This window comes from Geotrypetes seraphini, chromosome 2 (assembly GCF_902459505.1).
Source record: "Geotrypetes seraphini chromosome 2, aGeoSer1.1, whole genome shotgun sequence".
Lineage (NCBI taxonomy): Eukaryota > Metazoa > Chordata > Amphibia > Gymnophiona > Dermophiidae > Geotrypetes > Geotrypetes seraphini.
In genome coordinates, this window is record NC_047085.1 from 268,329,240 (window position 1) to 268,355,148 (window position 25,909).

Below are 25,909 nucleotides of genomic sequence, written 5' to 3' on the forward strand. Positions count from 1 at the left end.
CCTGGTTTGCTAAGATGTCGAAGCAGTTGTAGCCTCTTAATTGCAGAGGTACAAAGGGCATTCAATGATTTATCTACCTCAGTAGTAAAGAAAAAGAGTTTTCAAAAAATGTTTGTTTTATTTTTCAGTATAGTCCCCTGATAGCTCCATACACTTCATCCACTTTTCTTGCAATGATTTAAACCCTTTTTAAAAGAATTCTGTTTGACCTTCAAACCAGGATGTCGCAGCTTCCTTGATGTCTTCATCACTTGAAAACCTCTGTCCACAGAGAGATTTCTTTAAAACTCGGAACAGGAAATAATCCAAGAGTACCAGGTCAAAACTGTAGGGGTGGATGGTTCAGCTGCTGAAATCCATATTCTCAGAAGGCAGCCTGTGATTGTCGTAACATATGCACCGGCGAATTGTCGTGAAGAAGCAGCATGCCTGCTGTGAGATTTCATTGTCTTTTCTCCTTGATTGACTCCTGCAAAGCAATCATGTGGGCGTAACTCTCCACGGTTATGGTTGTCTTGTGCGGCATGAACTCCAGAAGCAAAAGTCCTTCATCCCAGAAGACAGTTGCCATGACTTTGCCCTCAGTCTTTTCTGTCTTGAACTTTTTTGGGGTGGGGGATGACTTGTACTTCTATTGAATTGACTCCATGTTTGACTAGGGATCTCTGTGATAGACCCAAGTCTCATCTCTAGTCACCAAATGATGAAAAAAATTCACTTGGTCTTCACAGAGCAAGTTCTCCTGTCAGCACTGGAGCTTCGTGGCCTTCTGACATGGCATCAGTATTCTTGGAACACTAACCTTGGACATTATTATCCTATATAATAAAAGGCTAACTCGCGCATGCGCAGTCCTATTTTCGTGTTCCGTGCGCTGTAGGTCTGTGGCCGAAGGAGTGCGCATGCGCGCGAATACGTCACCACCCGATCGCCTCCACAAGCCGGACCGCAGCCAGACGACGTTATCCGTTTCTCCTGTCGCCGCCGCTGATCTCCGTTTCTCCTTTGCCGCCCACCCCCTTCTCTTCCCGCGGGTCCGAATGGCGATTCAAGCAGCGCTTTTATCAGTCTCCACACGCTGCTTCGGGCCCTTCTACTGCCCTGATTTGCTCTGCCGCGTCTCTGATGATGTCATCAGGGACGTGCCAGAGTAAATCAGGGCAGAAGGGCCCGAAGCAGCGTGTGGAGACTGATAAAAGCGCTGCTGGAATCACCACCTTTGTAGTCCGGCCCGCGGGAAGGGGAAGGGGAAGGGACAGGGGCGGGTAGAGGAAACGCTAATGCTGCTGCACAGGGAACTGGTGGGGGGGGGGAGGGGAAGGGAATGCTGCTTTGGACGGACAGACAGAGAGAGGAAGGGAAACACAAAGAAAATAAGAAATACACAGGGGCAGGTGCTCAGGGAACTGGTGTGGGGGGAGGGAAATGGAGGGGGATGGAATGCTGCTTTGGACAGACAGAGAGAGGAAGGGAAACACAAAGAAAATAAGAAAGACACAGGGGCAGGTGCACAGGGAACTGGTGTGGGGGGAGGGGGATGGAATGCTGCTTTGGACAGACAGACAGAGGGAGGAAGGGAGACAGAAAGGAAAGAAGAAAGACACAGGGTCAGGGAGATACACAGAAAGACAGACAGGCAAAGGGGGCCAGGGACAGAGACAGACAGAAAGGACAGCGGGAGCCGCGTCAGGAGGGGTGCGGGATGCGGCAGTGGGAACTTTTCCAATGGGTGCAACTGGGCAGCTGTCGGGAACCTCTGATCAGGGGCAGAGCAAGGTAAGAGTATCATAGGGATAAGAAGGAGGAGGGAGGATAAAAAAGGAAGGGATGCCTACTGCTGGACAGGGGGAGAAGGAAAGAGATGCTGATGGACAGGGGAGGTGAAGAAAAAATAACGGAGGACTAATGTTGGACAGGGGGAGAAGGAAAGAGGTGCTGCTGGACAGGGGGGAGGTAAAACAAAGGGAGAAGGGCTGCTGCTGCATAAGGAGAGCAGTGAAGGGGTGGTGGTGGACACAGTGGAGGTAAAAGGAAGGGAAAATGGACAGGGGGAGCAGGCAAGGGGTGGTGATGGACAGCCAAAGAAAAAGAAAGGCAGAAAGAAAGAAAGCGGCTAAGGAGAGAGAGAGAAAAAAAGACAGACACACACACATATGTTCTAGCACCCGTTAATCTAACGGGCTTAAAGACTAGTAATAATAATAATAACTTTATTTTTGTATACCGCCATACCCAGAAGAGTTCTAGGCGGTTCACATCAATTAAACAGAGTTACAAGTGGTTTACATCAATTGAGCGGGGTTACAAGCGGTTCAATATCAAATTGATCAAAGTTGCCAGGGGGGGTGAGGGAGAGGAAGTAGAGGGGAGAGGATTATTTAGTTAGGAAGGGGCATTAGGATCCTGGTCTTGGAAGAGGTGGGTTTTGAGTAGTTTTCTAAAGCCAAGGTAGTTGGGGGCCGTGAGGGCTTGGTGGCTTGGAAGGCGAAGGTTTTGTCAAGGAATTTTTTAGAGTGGCAAAGTTTTAGGGAGGGGTAGGCGAAGAGTTGGATTCTGCGGGAGTTCTTGATGCTGTGATTCAGGGAGAAGTGAGGGATGATGTAGCTTGGGGATAAACCAAATACTGTTTTATAGCAGAAGCAGGCGAATTTGAATAGGACTCTGGATTCTAATGGTAGCCAGTGGAGTTTGTGGTAGAAAGGGGTGATGTGTTCCCATTTTTTCAGGCTGAATATGAGGCGGACAGTGGTGTTCTGGATCATTTTGAGTCTCCTTTGACTTTTTCCCCTCCTTTTGTGAGAAATTTTATCCAGATCTAGCAGCTTCTTCCTTGATTCACAAGAGGATGCTTCTGACATCCTGTCTCTTGGAATGCTAGACTCGCCTGAGCTGCAACCTTGAGACATGTCACAACATGCATAACATGTTTGCCTCAGGTAGATAAATTATTGAACGCCCCTTGTATTTAAAGCATTTTGAGTTAATGGACTCAAATCAGTGAGGCTTTAGACATGAGGGTGCTCAGTAATTTATGAGATGTGTAGTACTTTTTCTAGGATGAGTTCACAAACTTCACAGGGGCGCAGGCGCTGCATGTGGCTGACCCGAAACCTTCCTTCTGACTTCGGCTCTGACATCGGAGGAAGGCTTCCAGGTCAGCTATGGATGGCATGCTGGGAGCACTGTATGCTGCTTTGGAGAGTAGTGAGTGCAGATGGAGGATTGGAAAAGGAGATGCACTAAGCTATTCAAGCCTCTCGAGGTACTTCTAACCCCGCGGGATCCCCGTGACCCCCATGGGATTCCCGTCATCCCCATTCCCATGCAGCTCTCTTGTAGAGAGTCAATTGAAGATGACCCTCAAACTGATTTGTCTCTTTGCAGATAATACCAAAATCTGCAATAGAGTAGACACGCCGGTTATTGTGAATAACATGAAGAAAGACCTGGTGAAGCTTGAAGAATGGTCTGAAATTTGGCAGCTAAAATTTAATGCTAAGAAATGCAAGGTCATGCATTTGGGCTGCAAAAACCCGAGGGAATGGTATAGATTAGGGAGTGAAGAGCTTATGTGCACGACAGAAGAGCGGGACTTGGGTGTGACTGTATGTGATCTTAAGGTGACCGAACAGGTTGAAAAGGTGATGGTGAAAGCTAGAAGGATGCTAGGTTGCATAGGGAGAGGTATGGCTAGTAGGAAAAAGGAGGTATTGCTGCCCTTGTATAAAACTTTAGTGAGACCTCATTTAGAATATTGTGTACAATTCTGTAGGCCGCACCTTCAAAAAGATATAAAAAGGATGGAGTCGGTCCAGAGGAAGGCTACTAAAATGGTATGTGGTCTTCATCATAAGGCGTATGGGGACAGACTTAAAGATCTCAATCTGTATACTTTGGAGGAAAGGCGGGAGAGGGGAGATATGATAGAGACACTTAAATACCTACGTAATGTAAATGCGCATGAGTTGAATCTCTTTAATTTAAAAGGAAACTCTGCAACGAGAGGGCATAGGATGAAGTTAAGAGGTGGTAGGCTCCGGAGTAATCTAAGGAAATACTTTTTAACAGAAAGGGTGTAGATGCATGGAACAGTCTCCCAGAAGAGGTGGTAGAGACAGAGTGTGTCTGAATTCAAAAGGGCCTGGGATAGGCACGTGGGATCTCTTGGAGAGAGAAAGAGATAATTTATTCTTATATGCCGCCAAACCGTCAGTTCAAGGCGATTCATAACAAGAAGGTGCTGTACAAACAGTGAATTACATATATGAGCATATAAAATATTTCTCAGAAAATACAAATGGTAATTAAGTCAATGTTTATCAAACAGGTAAGTTTTAAGAATTTTTCTGAATAAATAGTAAGACTGAGCTTGGAGAATAAGAACATTCCAACATGAATTCATTGCACTAGCCTGGAATGCAAAAGGTTTTCCTAAGAATCTTTTGCTGCAACATGCTTTTACCAGTGGGAACATAAACCAATAGGTTTTTCGTGTATTCTTATTTGAATTGTAAAATTCAAAGTGGGAAGAGAGGTAGGTTGGAGTCGATCCAAATAAAACTTTAAAACAGATACAGCCAAATTAAAACAAAACTCTAGCCTCGAATGGCAACCAGTGACGCTTTAGATAATAGGGGCTTATATGGTCATATTTTTTAAGGCCAAAAATCAGACAGATTGCTGCATTCTGTATTATTCTGAGTCTATTAAGGTTGTTGGTTGTTTTTTTTAATAAGATCCCAGATAAACAATATTACAGTAGTCCAGAATAGACAAAATTGATGACTGAACCAGTAAGCTAAAATATTTTTAATAGTACAGATAAATACATCAGTATGGTCGTTAAAAGATAACAATCGATCTAGCGTAACGCCTAATATTTTAATCTTAGTAGCTACTGAATAATTTTGACCATTTAAATGGAGTACATTTTCATTAGGACTAGCAAGAAAAAAAAAACTTTGTTTTTTCCGGATTAAGCTTCAATTTAAATTTTTTATTGATTTTTAATCAAAAACAGTGTCATACAAAAGAAAGAACAATAGGTATTAAATACATTACACTAATATCTGTATAGGTAACATAAATATCATTCAATAATTTCATTTTCTTGCATATAATTATAGCACAATATAACCTTATCCCTATCAATATTTACTCCCCTCCCTCCAACCCCCCACCCCCCTGGATGTGTAAAGATAACTAAACCAAAGGAAAGATATGATGAAAATACATTATTATATTTTTACAAATTTAGTCAATGGGCTTCAAATTTTATTAAAAACCTCACTAAAACCCCTACAATTTAAATTTAGTGTTCTATTTTTTTATTTGTGCCTGGATAAATGAGATCTGATTTTTTACTTCAGTCATGAATGATGTTAAAGGAATAAGTATTGTTATATCATCGGCATAGATGTAAAATTTGACCTGCGAGCTGTGTAGTAGATTTCCCAATGATTCTAGATAGAAATTAAATAGTGTTGGCAAATGTGGTGAACCTTGTGGTATACCACACGGGTTACTCTACGAAGATAAATATTCATCAGCACTAAATACTTGATATAATCGATTTTTCAAGAAACCTTGGAACCATTTCCCGAGATTCCAATTGAATCCAGGCAATTTAGTAAAATCTCATGGTCTACCAAGTCAAAAGCATCACTTAAATGCATCTGAAGAATCAGTGCACTAGTCCACCAAACTAAATAGGCCATTAAGATGATCAATCAATCAATGAGGCCAATATCATTTCTTTGATAAATCCTGAATGGAATCCTGATTGAAAACAATGGAGAACTTCAAATTTATCCAGATAGTTTACTAGTTCAACATTTACTAATCCTTCCATAAGCTTCGTAAATAGTGGTTACTGCAGATGAGCAGACTAGATGGGCCATTTGGCCTTTATCTGCCATCATGTTTCTATGGACAATCTATGGAAGCAACTTCCACAGAAATGTGTTAGAAATTCAAGGATTTTTGTTAGACAGAAGAATTAGTTTCACGAATAGTTGAAGAAATGGGCATCTCAACATGTACAGTTTGGAAATCAATTAATGAAACTTTGGGCATGTCCAAGGTTAGTGCAAGATGGGTTCCAAGAATACTGATACCATGTCACAAGGCCACGAGGCTCCAGTGTTGTCAGGAGAACTTGGAGATGCTTTGTGAAGAACAAGTGAATTTTTTTCATCATTTGGTGAATGGAGATGAGACTTTGGTCTATCAGAAGAGATCCTGAGTCATTGCAGGGGAGGCACAAATCATTCCCCACCCCATAAAAGTTCAAGACAGAAACATCTGCAGGCAAAATCATGGCAACTGTCTTCTGGGATGATGAAGGACTTTTGCTTCTAGGGTTCATGCCACAGAAGACAACCATAACCACACAATGATAGCTTTACAGTAGTTAATCAAGAAGAAAAGACAAGGAAAACTCATAGCAGGCTTGCTGCTGCTTCAGACATTGTGCTGGTGCACAAGTCACAACAATCATAGGCTGCCATCTGAGAATGTGGGTTTCAGCTGAACCATCCACCCTACAGTCCTGATCTCCCTCAGATTATTTCCTCTTCTGAGTTTTGAAGAATCTCTTGGTGGACAGCGGTTTTCAAGTGATGAAGAAGTCAAGGAAGCTGTGACGTCCTGGTTTCAAGGTGAAACAGAATAATTCTTTTCAAAGCGGTTAAAACCATTGCAGAAAAAGTGGATGAAGTGTATGGCACTATACTGAAAAATAAAGCTAACATTTTTGAAAACGCTTTTCTTTCCTACTGAGGTAGATAAATTTTTGAATGCCCTTTGTACATTGGTAGATCTAGCCCTGTGTGTTTTAAAATGTTATTGCTCAAGACATTATATTTTGGACTTGAAGTAAACATTGAGTAATCAATAAAAGTAGAATGTTTGGCCTGCCTAATTGTTTTGGAACAGAGTGGCAGGTTGATGATAGTTTCTGGAATTATTGCTTTAAATGCTAGTGTTGAATATTTAAAGCTTTTCCCCCTAATTCTATAAACTTGTGAATACAGCTTTATGCTTAATGCGCAAAGTTGTGTTTGTAAGTTATAGAACATTTGTCAGAACTATGTGTAAGTTGATTGATGAGCTAATTGTCATTAATAACCAATTGCCTATATTTGGTGTCAATTGGGCTAAATGGTTCTAATTGCTAGTTATGCATGTAACTGCTCTGAGCTGGTATTCTATAAACTATGTGCAAAATCCAAAGTGCCTAATTTGTAAGGTGGTATGGGTTGTTTAGGGGTGTGCAAGATAGAATACCAGTAGTTACGAATATATGCACCAGCCATTCAGCTGTCGTAAATGCTTGTGCCTAAAGTCAAGTGCGTAATTGTAGACTTGTACTAGTATACTATAAAAACAATTGTGCATGCAATTGTCAATATAGAATTTGCATCCCAGCACACATCATCCTGGTACCTAACTTTAGGCAATTTATAGAAAGTTACCAATACCACCTATATAAATAATTATTTAGATTAAGAGCAGTTTGACAACTGCATATGGTGCTGTTTAAATTCTTGATTTCATCTTTTTTTAATTTTAGATCTCGACTGCAAGAAAAATGTCTTAGATCTGGAACTATTTATTGATGAAAAAGGCAAGATCCAAACCAAATCATTTAGGAGATCACCTGCGACCAACTCGGTGTTATTTGATGGAAACTCCCCTCCAAGATCTTTGATTAAAGGTATCTCAAGTGAACGATGTTTTAGACGAGGATTGCAGAAAAAAGGGATACACTATAAAAAAATGTTGGCTAACCGAAGGACAGAAAAAGCATATAGGAATGAAAGAGATCAAAAAGCTGTACGAAACAAAAAATTAGGATGTGCTGTATTTATGATAAAATTTAATAGAAAGCCCCAAGAGGTACTGTTCATTTATACTGTTTCCAGAATCATGGATGTCTGCCTTCTGTCTACTTTGTTTTTATTTTAAGTACTGAAAGGTCTTTTTACGCATACTTGATTTATTCAAGAAAATGGCATCACAGTGTAGATCATAAGGGTCATCTTAGGTGCAATATCTAATGCAGTATTTCTCAATACATGTACCCCAGTGGATACATGGCAGCAGTGCTGTATGTTTCCCAACTTCCTTATGCCGTCGTGTATCTCCTGCCTTCCTCGTCTTCTCTTCCCAGCCACCCCCACCCTGGATCATCAGCTCACTGTGTGCTTTTAAATTCTCCACACAGCTGCCGCTAGTGTTAGTTTTGGCAGTGATTCCATCAGGCAGCCTTGGCCCGCCTCCGACGAAAAAGAAAGTTGCATCATCAGAAGTGGGCCGGCTCAGCAGTACCTCTCCTCTCCCTAGTGGCAACTCACTGCGTGCTTTTAACTTCCCCACACAGCTGCCGCTAGCGTTAGTTTAGCCGCGGTTCCATCAGGCAGCCTCGGGATCTTTGCTAGGCTGGCCTACCTCCGATGAAAGAGGAAGTTGTATGATCGGAGGCAGGCCAGCCTAGCAAAGGGATACAAAATTACATTGAATTTAAACAATAAAATGGGAAAAATAGAACACATACAACTGCATCTATGCGTGCAGAAGGAAAAAACTGTAGAGGGCACTAAACTGATCAGTGAAGTACTATAGAGGCAGAGTGAAAAATCCAGAGTGGATTCCTTCTGCAACCATGTGACTAAGGGAATTCTTGTACAATAACCTCTGGAAGCTTCACAATAGGGTTGTGTATCTATTTCAGCCTTTAAACTGCAGGGAACTAAAAATCAAATTCTAGCCCCTCCCTCTGTGGTCATATCCCTGTACTCACCCCTAGAATCCCAGTCTTGTTCTCTGAAGCCTTAGCTGCAGGGTCTTGTCTCTTCTGCTCGTGATTGATTTGCAATTTCATAGAAACATAGAAACATAGAAAGATGACGGCAGAAAAGGGCCATAGCCCATCAAGTCTGCCCACACTACTGACCCACCCCAATAAGTCTAGATGCTAGTGAATCGTCTTACGTAGGGATCCCACGTACATGTCCCATTTGCTCTTAAAGTCAAGCACGCCTGTGGCCTTGACTACCTGCACCGGAAGCTTATTCCAGTGATCTACCACCCTTTCCGTGAAAAAATACTTCCTGGTGTCACCCCTAAATTTCCCCCCTTTGAGTTTAAGCGGATGCCCTCTTGTGGTCGAGGGTCCCCTGGGGAAGAGGATGTCATCTTCCACCTCGACACGTCCTGTGATGTATTTAAATGTCTCAATCATGTCCCCCCTCTCCCTGCGCTCCTCAAGAGTGTAGAGCCGCAGTCTGCTCAGTCTCTCTTCGTACGAGAGACCCTTGAATCCCAAGATCGTCCTAGTGGCCATCCTCTGAACCGACTCGACTCTAAGCACGTCCTTACGGTAATGTGGTCTCCAGAATTGCACACAGTATTCCAGATGAGGTCTCACCATGGTCTTGTACAGCGGTATTATGACTCCTGGTTTCCGACTGACGGAGCTTCTATTGATACATCCCATCATTTGCCTTGCCTTGGATGTGGCTTTCTCTACCTGCTTGGCAGCCTTCATGTCTGCACTGATGACTACTCCCAAATCTCTTTCTACTGAGGTTCTAGCTAATGTTACTCCATTTAAGGTGTAAGTTCTGCACGGATTTCTGCTACCGAGGTGCATGACCTTACACTTCGTAGCATTGAAGCCTAGCTGCCATGTCGAGGACCAGATTTCCAACATACGAAGGTCCTGTGTCATACTATCATGTAAAACGCCATCACTTACTATGTTGCACAGTTTTGCGTCGTCGGCGAATAATGTCACTTTACCCTGCAGCCCTCGTGTCAAGTCCCTTATGAATATATTAAAAAGGAGAGGACCCAGGACCGAGCCCTGTGGCACTCCGCTGGTCACCTCTGATGTTTCAGAGAGGGTACCGTTGACCATCACCCTCTGAAGTCTACCACTCAGCCAATCATTGACCCATGCAGTTATCGTCTCACCCAACCCCATTGATTTCATCTTGTTTAGTAACCTGCAGTGTGGGACGCTGTCAAAAGCTTTGCTGAAATCCAAATACACTATGTCCAGAGACTCTCCTGAGTCCAACTTTCCTGTTACCCAATCAAAGAAGCTGATGAGGTTGGATTGACACGACCTACCCTTAGTGAATCCATGTTGACTAGGATCCCTAAGATTCCCCTCATCCAAGATAGTGTCCAACTTACGTTTAATTAGTGTTTCCATGAGTTTACATACGATCGATGTGAGACTCACTGGTCGGTAATTTGCTGCCTCTGCCCTACATCCCTTTTTATGCAGAGGAACAACGTTCGCTGTTTTCCAATCCAGGGGGACTCTCCCCTTCTCTAGGGAGAGATTGAAGAGCATGGCTAATGGTTCCGCCAGGACCTCGCACAGCTCTCTGAGCACTCTTGGGTGCAATTCGTCTGGACCCATGGCTTTGCTCACCTTGAGTCTTGACAATTCGCTGTAGACATCAGCTGGTGTGATCTCAAAATTCTGAAATGGGTCTTCCACGCTTGACGTTGCTTCCAGATGTGGCCCATTCCCTGGAGCCTCGCAGGTAAAAACCGAGCAGAAGTATTCATTCAGCAGTTTGGCTTTATCGGGATCTGTTTCCGCGTAATTCCCATCCAGAGTTTTGAGGCGTACTATCCCGTTTGTGTTTTTTTTCCTGTCACTAATGTACCTGAAGAAGGATTTGTCCCCTTTCTTAATGTTCTTTGCTAGAGTTTCTTCCACTGCGAGCTTGGCCTCCCTGACTGCTGTTTTGACTGCTGCAGACCTGGTCCTATATTCAATGTTAGCTTCATCTGTTCCCGTGCGTTTGTATGAAAGAAATGCTCTTTTTTTCTCCCTGACGAGGTGCGAGACCTCTTCAGTGAACCATTGGGGTTTTTTGTGTCTTTGTTGTTTATGTACCAATTTTATGTAGCGGATAGTTGCCTCGTGTAGGGTCAATTTCAGGTTTGACCACATGGTTTCCACATTATCAGTTGCTTCTTGATCCTGCAGCGTCTGCTGGACGAAATTTCCCATACGTGCGAAATCAGCTCCCCGGAAATTGAGTACCCTCGTTTTAGTTTGTGATTTAGGGAAACCTTTCCTGAGGTTGAACCATACCATGTTATGGTCACTGGTAGCTAGCTTTTCTCCCACTGAGACCTCCGAGACACTCTCGCCGTTTGTAAGTACGAGGTCTAGGATGGCCTCGGCCCTAGTGGGCTCTAGTACCATTTGTTTGAGCTGTACTCCCATCATGGACGTCAAAATCCTCCTGCTACCACAAGTTGTTGCTGAGAGTGTGTTCCAGTCTACATCGGGCATGTTGAAGTCCCCTAGCAGAACGGTGTCCTTCCCGTAGAGTAATATTTTCAATGTCTTCAGTCAATTCGTTATCCTTGTCCTCTGTTTGTCTTGGAGGTCTGTATACCACACCAAGGTACAGGCACTTTTCTCCACCTCTGGCCAGGTTAACCCAGATGGATTCCCCGGTGTACTTAACATCTGTGATCCTGGTTATTTTGATGTTCTCTTTGATGTAAAGTGCTACCCCTCCTCCTAGCTTACCCTCCCTGTCTTGTCGAATCAGGTTGTATCCTGGTATAGTTGTATCCCACCCATGGGAGTCCGTGAACCATGTTTCTGATATAGCCACCACGTCTAAGTCGGCATTCACAATTTCTGTTTCCAGTTCTAAAATTTTATTCCCTAAACTATGTGCGTTAACATACATAGCTCTCCACTCTGTGCGTTTGTTAAATCCCTGTAGAGAGATTCTTGTCTGACTCAAAGTGTCTTCTAGTGAACCTTTAGCAGTGAGGGTACTTACCTCTTGTCACTTCAGTTTGTTTTTTGACCGGGTCTTGCCCTAGTGCTGTGGATTCACCCTGCGGGGCCATCCTTTGGTGGGAGATCGCAGACTTGTGCTTTAATATTACCTGCTTCTGGGGGGGTTACCTGTTAGCTAACCTGCAGTAAGCCCCCTGGACAGCCTGCAGGTCAGATCCGGTCTCCAGGATTGGGAGCCATCTCACCCTGGGTTCGTCCACTAAGGGGTAGAGCACAGGCTGCTCAGTTCTGTGGAGGTGCGCCGAGATCGGAACCGGACCGCGTGGCTTCCCTTATTTTCCTTAGAGGTCCTGGTAGTCGCTGTCTGGGGTGACTGGGAAGGTGAGGTGGTCAGAAGATCTGAAATAACAGTTTTCTCTGCTCCTGAGGTACTGATCTCCTTGCTCTGTGTTTAGCTGGCTGCCATTGATTTCTATTACAACACATGTCTCTGTGGTGTCTGTGTGCCCTCAAGTTTGGCGATTTTGGGGGGGGGGGGTTCTAATATCGGGTTTTGGGGTAGTTTCCCTGCATGCCCACACTTGTAAAATTGAAAAATTGCTGTTTTTCCAGGTTCCCTGTGATTTTCCCGGGCTGTTTTAGGGCAAAATCAGCATCCACGGAGCCATCTTAGATTTTTATTAAAACTTTTTAAAGTGTATTTTTTTTTTTTTACATTAGGAGCTTCGTTTTTGCTTCAAACTTCACAGATGGCCTCCTCAGGACAGGATAGCACAGATTCATGCCATCTTTGCAGTGGATGGCTTCCAGATTCGCAGTCATGTATTACGTGTGCCGCGGCCCATGAAGAGGGTGAAGCATGCCCAGTTTTCACACTTCCTCCGATGCCCAGTTTTCACACTTCCTCCGAAGAGGCCCTGCTTTCCTTCAATTCCACCGGAGATGCAGTTGCTGTGTCCAGGGCGCCTAAATTGGGCGTGGAGGGTGCTCCCACAAAATGCAAGCTCAATTCCGGGGAAAAGTTTCATAAGTCTGCTAAGCATTCAAAATCTGAGGCCTGGATATTTTCTCCCAGAATTTGTAGATATGATGTATCAGGCTTTTATGCATAAAAGGTCTATGCCTGCTACTTCCACTCAGAATCCAGTGCAGCAGATGGGGTCTACTCTTCCTCTGAATTCCAGCATGTTTCTAGGACTCCAGAAAGTAGATGGGCGGTTCCCGACATTGCTTCTGCTTCGGTTTCTGTGTCTTTGCTGTCTCACATATTTCTTCGGCGGAGTCCACAGATGTGGCTAACCTAGCAGATCTTAGTGATCCCCAGGAAAGTGGGCACAGAGATTTGGGGGATAACCCGGCAGTGCATAGGCTTTTTAAGACTAGCCACCTGCCTGACATTATTTCTGAGTTCCTAAGGGCACTGAACCTTAATTCAGACTGTGTGGAACAGGCAGAATGTTCCATTATGAGTGATCAGCATCTGCTCTCTGCTTCCTATCCGGATTTGGCTTGGATTCTTTTAGAGGTCTGGGAATCCCCGGAGTGTCCATTTAATGTACTAGGGCCATGGCGCGATTGTATCCCATGGACCCGGATTTCACCAAACAATTTGTGCCACCGAAGGTGGATTCAGCTGTTGCTCAGGTCACTAAACGCATTTCCTTACCCTCTGATGGAGGAGTTGCCTGAAAGATGTTCAGGACAGCAGGTGGATTTTGTACTCAAATGCCTTTTTGATTCCGCGGCAGCAGGAGTGAGAGCTACGGTAGCCACTTCCTTTGTGGCCCAGGCGTGTCACACCAAGCTCCGCCAGGTCCTGCGGAACCTTGACTTCCTAGTCTTGTGGGTGAATTATTTGGCGGATGCCCTCTATAACATGATGAAGGTTTTTGCTAAGCTTGGAGCTTATTCTGTCTCAGCCCAGCAAATGCTCTGAATTCGCCATTGGTAGGGTGACTCTTCTAAAGCTACGTTGAGCTGGTTGCCTTTCAAGGGTTGCTCTTGTTTGGCCAAGGTCTGGATGACCTCATGGCCAGTGTTCAGAATCGTAAGCGTAAGGTGCTTCCCAGGTCAAAATCTCGCCCGACTCAGGGTTCAGGATGGCTGAATTTTCATCCCTACAGGAGACCCCACCAGTATGACAGGCCCCCTGGTGATGGGGCAAAGGTTTGGAGCCCCTTCCAGACCTCGCTTTGGAGATCTAGTCCGACAACAGTCTTCAAACAACTGTCCTCCTGCCCCACCCAAGAAAGTTCTGACGCCAGGTCTCTGGCGCCTCTCCCTCAGATTGAGGGCCGCCTTTTGGCCTTCCTACCAGAGTGGCAGAGGGTGCAGAGAGGCAGAGGGTGACTTTGGACCAGTGGGTCCTCAAAGTACTCGGAGGTCTTCGTCTACAATTTTTCCAACCCACTTCGGATTTCTTCCCGACTTCTTCCATGGGAAATCCAAAAAGGACCCGGCGCGTGCAGTCCACGGTTCCAAGTTTCCAAGTTTATTATATAGTTTGATTAATCGCCTAATCTACATTCTAGGCGATTCGCAGACTGCTAGATCTAGCAGCCATAGAACCTGTACCAAAAGGCGACTTGGGCTTAGAGAGATACTCGATATACTTCATCGTGCCAAAGAAAGACTCCGAAGATTGGAGACCTAAAGGCAGTGAATGCTTTTCTGCGAGTTCCGTGTTTCTGGATGGAAACAGTGCGTTCCTTTGTAGCAGCAGTGGCGACCGGGGAATTCTTGGCTTCCTTGGATCTCACGGAAGCGTACCTCCACATTCCAAACTGAGATTCCATGCGCTCAGGTGGCACTTCCAATTCGTGGCTCTGCTCTTCGGACTGGCATCAGTGCCCAGATCCTTCACCAAGGTCATGGTGGTCGTTGCTGCCCACCTGCGCTCACAGGCTGTGCTAGTTCATCCGTACCTGGGCGACTGGCTGATCAGAGCTCCCTCGCTGGAGGAAGGCCGCAGGGCGGTTCTCCAGATGGTGCATCTGCTGGAGTGTCTCGGCTGGGTGATCAGTCTGAAGAAGAGTCACCTCGAGCCAACGAGGACCTGGAGTATCTGGGAGTCCAGTTCCACATGGGCAGGAACCAAGTGTTTCTGTCTGACTCCATGAAGCTCAATTTTCGGAGTGCCATTCGGAACATGTTGGAGGTTCAGGCTCTGATGGCCTGGCAGTACCTACAGGTACTGTGTCTCATGGTTTCGATCATAGATGTGATTCCATGGGTCAGAGACGACTCCGACCTCTTCAGCTGTCCCTCCTGACTCGATGAAATCCCCAGCGGGATTCGCTGGGTGTGAAGCTGCCTTGGATGGCGGAGGCCTGCAGCAGCATGATGTGGTGGTTGAATCCTGTGACTCTGGACAGAGGGCTTCCTCTGCGAGTCTTGAACTGGGTGACCCTTACAACGGATGCAAGTCTGTCCAGTTGGGGGCAGTCTGTAGATCTGTCCTGGCTCAAGGTTGGTGGTCTGTGCTGGAGAGCACTTGGTCGATCAATCGCCTGGAACTTTGAGCAATCTGTTTGGCCTTGTTGTGGTTTCAACAGTGTCTCCATTGGAAGGCTGTTTGAGTTTTTTCAGACAGTGCACAAAGGGTCCCCTGCTGAGTCTGGAGGCCTGGATTCTTTTCCTGGGCGGAAAATCATTTGGTGGCTTTATCCATGGCCCATGTGGCAGGCATAGACAACGTTCAGGCAGACTTTCTAAGTCGACAATCAGGGACACAGGACTCTAGAGTAAAATATCTGGCCAAGTCAAGGGCCATCAAAGCAGCAGTTAGGGAGGCCAAATTCCGCATGGAGGAGTCTCTAGCAAAGAACATCCAGAAAGGAGATACATCTTTCTTCAGGTATATCAGTGACAGAAATAAGAACTCGGGCGGGATAGTACGTCTCAGAAAACCAGACGGAGACTATGTAGAAACGGACTCGGAAAAAGCCCAACTGTTAAATAAATACTTCTGCTCAGTCTTCATCCGCGAGGCGCCGGGAATCGGCCCTCAGCCACAGACAAGGGTTAAATCAGTTGACCCGTTTAGTAATTTCAAGTTTACACCTAGCAGCGTCTATTGCGAGCTGTCAAAAATCAAGGTCAACAAGGCAATGGGGCCTGACAACCTACACCCTAGGGTGCTCAGGGAGTTGGGTGATGTCCTAGCGGAACCGCTATCCGCGCTCTTCAATCTCTCCCTTAGTACAGGTAACGTCCCGATGGACTGGAAGACAGCTAACGTCATCCCACTCCACAAGAAAGGCTCCAAGATGGAGATGGCAAATTACAGACCAGTGAGTCTCACATCGATAGTGAGCAAACTAATGGAAACCCTAATCAAACACCAATTGGATAGAATCATGGACGAGGAGAAACTACGGGATCCCCACCAGCATGGATTTACTAAGGGGAGATCCTGGCAATCCAACCTGATCAGCTTCTTTGACTGGGTGACGAGGAAGCTGGATGCTGGTGAGTCCCTGGACATCGTCTACCTGGATTTCAGCAAAGCATTTGATAGTGTACCACACCGCAGGTTGCTAAGCAAGATGAGTTCTTTAGGTTTGGGCGACACATTGACAAATTGGGTTGGGAACTGGCTTGGAGGTAGGCTTCAGAGGGTAGTGGTGAATGGCACCCCCTCCGAAATGTCAGAGGTGATAAGTGGAGTGCCACAGGGCTCCGTCCTGGGCCCAATCTTGTTCAACATCTACATAAGAGACTTGACAGAAGGGCTCCGAGGAAGAATAACATTATTCGCCGATGATGCCAAGCTAAGCAATGTAGTGAACAAGAGCACAACAGACAATAATTCAATGGCAGATGATATGATGCATGACCTACCTCTACTGGAGCACTGGTCTAGGTCCTGGCAACTCAGTTTCAATGCCAAAAAATGCAAAGTCATGCACCTGGGAAGCCGAAATCCATGCAAGATTTACACCCTAAATGGCGAGATTTTGACAAAAACTGAAGCAGAAAGAGACTTAGGGGTGATTGTCAGGGAAAACATGAAGTCTGCAAATCAAGTTGAGCAAGCTTCATCCAAAGCAAGGCAAATCATAGGTTGCATACGCAGGAGTTTCGTCAGCCGTAAACTTGAAGTCATTATGCCACTGTATAGATCCATGGTGAGACCGCACCTGGAGTACTGTGTGCAATTTTGGAAGCCACATTACCGCAAGGATGTGCTGAGACTGGAATCGGTCCAGAGAATGGCCACCAGGATGGTCTCGGGACTCAAGGAGCTCCCATACGAGGAGCGGTTAGGGAAGTTGCAGCTCTACTCACTCAAGGAACGTAGAGAGAGGGGAGATATGATCGAGACATTCAAGTACCTCACAGGTCGCATCGAGGTGGAAGAGGATATCTTTTTCAAGGGTCCCGCAGCAACAAGGGGGCATCAGTGGAAAATCAGGGGCGGGAAACTGCACGGTGACACTAGGAAGTTCTTCTTCACCGAAAGGGTGGTTGATCGCTGGAATAGTCTTCCACTTCAGGTTATTGAGGCCAGAAGCGTGCCAGATTTTAAGGCCAAATGGGACAAACATGTGTGATCTATCCGCAAAGATAGATAGGGAGGGTCATTGGAGTGGGTAGACTTGATGGGTCGTGGCTCTTATCTGCCGTCTATTTCTATGTTTCTATGACAGATTCTGGATCCAGGCTAGCGTTTGAGTCCATAGTCTGGCAGTGGGGCCATCCATCATGCGATCTGATGGCATCAGCTAAGAAATGGAAGGCAGACAGATTCTTCAGCTGCCGCAGAGAAGTCGGCAGTGAAGGGCTGGATGCCCTGGTACAACCTTGGCCCGAGGGAGAACTTCTCTGTCTCCCCCCGTGGCCCATGATAGGGCGTGTTCTGCGCCGGGTGGCCTCTCACGCGGGTCAGGTGTTTCTGGTGGCCCCGGACTGGTATGCAGACCTGGTGAGGTTGAGCATGGAGAGGGGTCTGTGCCTCCCCTGCCATCGGTGGCTGCTCACACAGGGCCCCATAGTGATCCAAGATCCTGATCGCATTGGTCTTACAGCTTGATGCTTGAGTGTGCAGCATTGACAGCTAGGGGCTACTTATCTGTGATTGTCACTACGCTCCTTCAGAGTAAACGGAAATCCATTGTGTCAGCCTATGCCAAGACCTGGAAATGCTTCCAGGCTTGGTGTGAGGGGGTTTCAGGTAGATCCCTCAGTTCCTTCCGTGGCAGATGTGCTGGATTCTTTGCAGGCTGGCCTCAGGAAGGGTCTTGTGGTTTCCTCACTTCAAGTTCAGATTGTGGGACTCTCGTGTTTGGATCCCGCTGTTCTCAGGTTCCTTGGTGTCTCATCTGGATGTTGTCCACTTCTTGCTGGGGGCAGGGAGACTGAGACCTCCCTTGTGACTGCTTTGTCCGATGTGGAATTTGAACTTGGTTCTCCACTCGCTGGCACGTCCGCCCTATGAACCCCTGGATGGGATCTCTCTGAAGGATCTTACCATCAAGACAGTTTTCCTTGTTGCGGCCACTTCTGCCTATCGTGAAGCTTCCAGAGGTGGTTATACAAGAATGAAAGATATTTACCTCTGCTAATCTTCTTTCTTGTAAATATCTTCTGGAAGCATCACACCTGTCTATTCTGCCTAACTGGTAAGCTGGATTTCTGTCTTTGACCAGTTTCACTGAAAATAATGGTAGGTTAGAGGGTTCCTCGGGTGGTGGCCCTTTCTACAACCTATGGCTGTGTCTCCTTTATCCAAATTTATACTGTTTTCAAATTGTTTGATGATAAAAATTTGATGATAAGCCAAGTTTAGCCTTTTGGTGCTAATTGTTTTAAATTTGTTTCTCATGAGCAGAATTGATAAGTAGCGGGAAGTCCCCGCACCCCCTCTCTGTCTTTTCTTGCATTTCCTGTTTGTACTAGATCTGCCTGGCTTTGGTACCAACTGGAGTTCCAGGGGTGAGTACAGGGATATGACCACAGAGGGAGGGGCTAGAATTTGATTTTTAGTTCCCTGCAGTTCAAGACTGAAAGAAATACACAACCCTATTGTGAAGCTTCCAGAGGATATTTACAAGAAAGATTAGCAGAGGTAAATAACCTAATCTTTTGATAACCCTACTGTCTAGAATGTCTCACCTATTGTACTGGAATATGTCTTAAACTGTTGAATAAAAGCATTTCAGAGGTTTCAAATATATATTTTTTAAAGCAATTTTTGAAAACTCATTTTCAGTTTTGGATGAAATACCAAAATATACAAGTGCCACCAAATGTTTGTTCTGAAAGAGTTAAGATAACACAAACGATTCTAACCCTTCCCTCTGAAAAAAGAACTAAGAACTCTATGGTAAATGTACATAAAATTTGAGGGTTCTTGACTAAACAGGAATTGAAAGCTAGATCACCCTAGTGGGTGGGAGATAGTCATTCTTGAGTTCAGTAGACTCGTGTCATAAGGCTCTTTGGACAACTTACTGGGATTTTTGTGCAAGCTGCACTGTCATTCCAGACTTTTTCTGGGGACCTTAGAGCCACTAAGGATCTAAAGAATATGTGTGTGTGAGAACCATTGTTGGAAACCCAACATATGCAGATTTATTTAATGACTAATAATGCAGGATATCCTAAAACCCAACTGGCTGTGGGATCCTCAGGACAGGTTTGGAAATGAGAACCATAGCAATAATGGTTATGAGTAAAGAGGTTATGAGTAGATGCACAGTTGAGTGTGTTTTATTCTTTATGACAGGGGGTTCTCAACTCAGGACACACAGTAGTCAGATAAGTTTTTCAAGATATTCACAGAATATGCACAAAATAAATAGATCTGCATAAAATGGATGTAGTCATACCAATCTCAAACAAATTCATTGTGGTTATCCTGAAAACCCCTGACCCCTGTGTACCAAAGACTGGGTTGAAAAATCTATACTTTATAGAAATCAGCAGACAAAAAGAAAAGTTTCAAGTTTTTATTAAAAATTTGATGTGCACGCATTATCAAATATTTCAAAGCGTATTACAGATTTTAAAATGGGGGAATAACATTGTAGTAGATAAGTACAAACCAATATACAGTGGTGCCTCGCATAACGGACGCCTCGCACAGCGAACGCTGCGCACAACGAACTTTATGTCTTGATTCGTACAACGAACTTCGTTTCACACAACGAAGTCGCCCGAGCTGCATCCTTCCGCGCAGGCACTGCGCTTAACTGCCCTCTCTCCGCCTGGCTCCCTCTTGCCCCCCCCGACTCCCCGACACGATCGGGGCAAGAGGGAGCCCAAGCCCTCTTGCCCCCCCGACTCCCCGACACGATCGGGGCAAGAGGGAGCCCAAGCCCTCTTGCCCCCCCGACTCCCCGACACGATCGGGGCAAGAGGGAGCTCAAGCCCTCTTGCCCCCCCGACTCCCCGACACGATCGGGGCAAGAGGGAGCCCAAGCCCTCTTGCCCCCCCGACTCCCCGACACGATCGGGGCAAGAGGGAGCTCAAGCCCTCTTGCCCCCCCGACTCCCCGACACGATCGGGCCAGGAGGGAGCCCAAGTCCTCCTGGCCACGGCGACCCCCTAACCCCACCCTGCACTACATTACGGGCAGGAGGGATCCTAGGCCCTCCTGCCCTCGACGCAAACCCCCCCTCCCCCCAACGACCGCCCCCCCCAAGAACCTCCGACCGCCCCCCAGCCGACCCGCGACCCCCCTGGCCGACCCCCACGACACCCCCAACCCCCTTCCCCGTACCTTTCTGTAGTTGGCCGGACAGACGGGAGCCAAACCCGCCTGTCCGGCAGGCAGCCAACGACGGAATGAGGCCGGATTGGCCCATCCGTCCCAAAGCTCCGCCTACTGGTGGGGCCTAAGGCGCCTGGGCCAATCAGAATAGGCCCGGGAGCCTTAGGTCCCTCCTGGGGGCGGGGCCTGAGGCACATGGGCCCAACCCGACCATGTGCCTCAGGCCCTGCCCACAGGAGGGACCTAAGGCTCCCGGGCCTATTCTGATTGGCCCAGGCGCCTTAGGCCCCACCAGTAGGCGGAGCTTTGGGACGGATGGGCCAATCCGGCCTCATTCCGTCGTTGGCTGCCTGCCGGACAGGCGGGTTTGGCTCCCGTCTGTCCGGCCAACTACAGAAAGGTACGGGGAAGGGGGTTGGGGGTGTCGTGGGGGTCGGCCAGGGGGGTCGCGGGTCGGCTGGGGGGGCGGTCGGAGGTTCTTGGGGGGGCGGTCGTTGGGGGGAGGGGGGGTTTGCGTCGAGGGCAGGAGGGCCTGGGATCCCTCCTGCCCGTAATGTAGTGCAGGGTGGGGTTAGGGGGTCGCCGTGGCCAGGAGGACTTGGGCTCCCTCCTGGCCCGATATTGTCGGGGAGTTGGGGAATCGGCGGGGCAAGAGGGCTTGGGCTCCCTCTTGCCCCGATCGTGTCGGGGAGTCGGGGGGGCAAGAGGGCTTGGGCTCCCTCTTGCCCCGATCGTGTCGGGGAGTCGGGGGGGGGGGGGCAAGAGGGCTTGGGCTCCCTCTTGCCCCGATCGTGTCGGGGAGTCGGGGGGGCAAGAGGGCTTGGGCTCCCTCTTGCCCCGATCGTGTCGGGGAGTCGGGGGGCAAGAGGGCTTGGGCTCCCTCTTGCCCCGATCGTGTCGGGGAGTCGGGGGGGCAAGAGGGCTTGGGCCCCCTCTTGCCCCGATCGTGTCGGGGGTGCCAGGGACCACACGGAGTCACCCACCGTACCACCCGATTCGGGTAAGCGCAGGTATCGGTGGGTGGCTTATTTGCGGGGGGGGGGGTGCCTTATTTTACATTTTTTTCTAAAAAGGGGGGGCTGTCTTATTTGATGGCCCTGCCTTATCATCGGGGAAACACGGTAGAAAAAAAAAAAAAATGAACAGTTAAGTCCCAGTTTTTGCCGCTGAGACTCTGCCCTCTCTCACTGTAAAATTAGACTCTACTTAGTCTGTCTTTAAATTTAAAAAATGTGTGTTGTTTTAAAAAACAATTATGTTTTTAGATGTATCTAAATAAAAATAATAACCAAAAATTTATCTTTTTTTATGTCATCTTAGCATATTTAATGCTGCAGAACGAATTATTTTTTTTTACATGTATTCTTATGGGAAAACGCGTTTCACATAACGAACGTTTCGCATAACAAACTTGCTCCTGGAACCAATTAAGTTCGTTGTGTGAGGCACCACTGTATACATACAAAAATTCAATATAGGTACAAAAGGAAGGGTGGGATGAACTACAATAATTAAAGAAAAAAGAGAACATATATGGGTAACACATCGGGGGAGGGGGCAAAAAATTAAGAATAATGAAAAAGGGAGAAAGATTAAAAATGAGGCCTGATTTCATATTGAATGTTAAAATATAAGATTAAAAAAAAAAGCTTGAGCTGAAGTATGTGCCCTTTGTAAATCTACAAAAAACAAAAAGGAACAAAAAAAGACTTTTAATACCTTTTAAACCAAGATGGTGCTCAGAATCCAAGAATGGAATGGAAATTCTCAAAACGGGGGACAAGCCCCTATAGAGTCTTTCACTGAATCTATCATTGCACCAACTTTTGTAGTAGAAAGGTGATTAAAAATACTTCATAGTGAATGTAGTGATATGCAATACAAAAGTTAAATGTCCAAAAATTAAATGTCCAAACAACTTGAGACTCCAAAAATAGTGAAACCAAAAACTTAACTTAAATGTCCATGTAGCGATGATCCGGCACAAATATTTTTTGTATATTATTTACCCAGTTGTTTGCATTGGCCCTTTGTAAATCTAACATACAAGTCTCAATGGTAGTGTTCAGGCAAAAAAAATGAGCAAGTGGGTTTGAATGTATATCTGTCTAGTAGAGAAATGAAAATGTTGGATGCATGTTGAGTATTTGGGGTTTTTTTAACATAACTATCTTTCTGGGATTGTTTTAGAGTCGCATGTGTCAGACAGAGAACTGTGTGATGAAGATAAAGAGATGACAAACTTGCCAGTTTGTGAAGGCACCTCCCAGCCTGAGCCCTCATGTTCAGCTGCTAGAACAACAGGTAACAAAAACTACAGAAGTAAAGTGGCCCAGGAGGGTGTTGTAAAAAAAATGCATGAAGAGGAGCATCAGCAGCAGATGTCCATTTTACAGCTGCAACTGATACAGATGAATGAAGTGCACGTGGCCAAGATGCAGCAAATAGAGAGAGAGTGTGAGATGGCGGAAGAACAACACCGGATAAAAATGGAAGTGCTAAATAAAAAGAAAATGTACTGGGAGAGAAAACTGCAAACTATAACAAAAGAGTGGCCTGTCTCCTCATTTAATAGGCCTTTTCCCAGTTCTCCTTAGTTAGTGTGGTACTGCTGGGAGAAGAGTGAAAACAAGCAGTCCCTATGGTGCTTTGGCATGAGGCCTTGTTAAATGGGCCTTATGAGCACATGCGTGGACTCTCAGTGCAAACGGATAGTATTCACTGAACAACTTCAAGGAAAATAGGTGCAAATGAGTCAAGTAAAAGGTATTCTTCCATGACTTGGACTGAGGGAATCATCTGACTGGTTGCTAAGTATGCATTATTATATTGTATTCTGGTTTGAACATTTTGTCTAGCAAACAAAGTGGTTCCTTGCCCTCTGAATAATATGCCTTGAGGAAGCATTAAAAATATATGGAAATTACTTCATATAAAATCTGGAAAGGTAGTGTTTTACCTTTTATTTTTTAAATAGAGCGAAAGAAATAAAGCTTGCGTTCTTTTAAAGTAAGTCATTTCATATAAAGTGAAGTGCACATTTTTTTTGAGCAAATGACTTTGGATGTAGGATTTTGACCCTTATGGACTTTACGGTACATCACGTGGTGAAATGAATATATAGAACCCAGTTTTTCTCATGTTGGAGTGAAGTGTGCCAAAACGTATGTCAACTTTAGGCTGCTATTTTAATTCTAGAATAAAAAAAAAAACACTGGTCCAAGTGGAGGGAATTGTGATTGATAGATTTATATTCCTGAAAAACTTAGAATTGTATTTCTTGTGAAGATCAGTGTCCCATATTACAAGGCTAATATATTTTTATTATTGAATGATTGTGACTATTTTTAGTTTTTTTGTTTTAATGTATGCACAGAAAAGAAAGAGTGATGAACGGGGCTGGAAATATTCCAGGAGGATTTGGGACCAAGCCCTAACCAAGAAAAACTATCCTGGGCAGAGGAGCCACCACATTGAGAAAAATAGTTAAAGGAAGGGGAAGAGATGAGAGAGAGAAAATCAGGGTCAGAAAAGAGGAGGGTGGGTGAGAGCAAAATTTTGAAAGAGACTAAAATTGAGAAAACATTTAGAAGAAAAATATAGAGAAATGCCAATATCTCCAAGAAATTCTTGACTGTTCCCAAATTTTCTATTTTGTTAATTGTTTCTTGGTATTTCAACCACTGACCAAAGTTCATTTTGGAGGTCTGTTTGTAACTGCACATGGGTAAACATACTGTATATGCATATTTTTCTCTTTGCAGGATTTGGGAATGTACTTTTGAAAATCAATCCTAGAAAAAATTATTTCCTGATATTTAAACACTGCAGTTACCATGGGATTTAAATACTGACTGTGGTATTTAAATCTATACCTAAATATTGAGCACTGGCTAATATCTGGATACCAATGTTGAATACCAGTTTTGACCACCAAAGGTTATCCAGGTACCATCAATGTTTAGTATTAAAATTCAAATAACATCCAATTTCCCCTAGACAAGTGGTTCCTAAACCTGTCTTGGGGGACCCCTAGCCAGTCGGGTTTTCAAGATATTTTTAATGAGTATGCATGAGGCAGATGTGCATGCCTGTCACCTCTATCATATGCATATCTGCCTCATGCATATTAATTAAGGATATCTTGAAAACCCTGATTGACTGGAGGTCCCCCAGGACAGGTTTAAGAACCACTGCCCTACCCAGATAGCAGCAGGGTAGTCAATAAAGCTTTTCAGTGGCTTTATCCAGATACTGCCACTGAACATCTGGGTACAGTCTTTGTGAGCAGCACTTATAAAAATAGGAGCTCTTTTTACCCATTTAAATGCTCACATTTACATATGCTCTCCAGGGCACACACATTTTGTAAGTTTGTTTATATACAGATACAGGCAGTCCCCAAGTTAGACGTTTGACTTAAGTACAGCTCGTACTTAAGAATTCGGTCGCAGCTTCATTTGATTTCACTGAGCAGTATTTCCAGTGGAATAGACTCCTACACTTCTATAGCAGATTCAGGAATGATGCATTGCCACATTAAGAACAGTGTGTGGTTGTGTATGCTGTACGTTAGAGGCTACATTGGTAGGGGCAGTTGGCCCTTTTGTCACCTGGGAGCAGAGGTAAGCAGCAAGAATCTTAAAATCTACAAGTTCTGAGTTACATATAAATCCAACTTAAGAGCATCTTTAAAAATGTAACTCAATCTTAACCTGGGGACTGCCTGAATTTTCAAAAGCCTTTGCATAGGCAAAATCCCTCCTCTCGCGAACACCTCTGTTCTGAGTAAATGTACGAGGGCTGATTGATTGAAAAATAATGACTGTTTCTGTTTTTCTTGTGAGGCTCATACGTCATTTCTGAATCTTCAGTTGGACTGCCATAGTCTTCATTGTTGAGTCACAGCAAGAAGAACTTTGTATATTTTGTCATGGCAGATGAGGAAAACAGGTCTGTGAGAGTATACCACAAGTGTGTGATTTGAATTTTGTGTTAAACTTGGAACGAATGGTAATGAAACTCTTGAAATGGTACGGCAAAGATATGGTGGTGAAACAATTGGCTGTGCTGCGTATTCTCACAGACATGTCTTCCTCATCTGCCAAGATGAAACATATGAAGTTCTTCCTCTCACTGTGACCCAACAATGAAGACTACGGCAGTCCAACTGCAGGTTCAGAAACGTTGATATATGAGCTTCACAAGAACCAGCACAGCATTGCCATGTCTACTTTGGAAAGAAAAATACAGGCAGTCTCATTATTTTTCATTCAGCCCTCTTATGTGTCTTAAGGCTATATGTGCATATTTTTACTCACATTGAACAAAATGTGCACATTTTGATTGGTAAAGCACTGGATGGAGCACCAACCTATGAAAATTTCCTACCCTGTGTTTA

At 45.3% G+C, this 25,909-nt stretch overlaps 1 protein-coding gene across 9 annotated transcripts in view; it reads left to right on the forward strand.

Annotated features, from left to right (window-relative positions):
- Positions 1-25,909, forward strand: part of MSANTD3 (Myb/SANT DNA binding domain containing 3) — a 132,237-nt gene that overhangs the window by 96,818 nt on the left and 9,510 nt on the right. For 7 of the 9 annotated variants that reach the window (XM_033929624.1, XM_033929625.1, XM_033929618.1 and 4 more), the window contains 2 exons: positions 7,574-7,717; positions 22,699-24,537. In XM_033929624.1, the coding sequence (XP_033785515.1) occupies positions 7,574-7,717; positions 22,699-23,105 (551 nt within the window). In that variant the 3' untranslated portion in view covers positions 23,106-24,537. Of the gene's footprint in view, positions 1-7,573; positions 7,718-22,698; positions 24,538-25,909 lie in introns of those variants that run through there. The other 2 variants (XM_033929627.1, XM_033929626.1) reach the window with 1 other exon arrangement.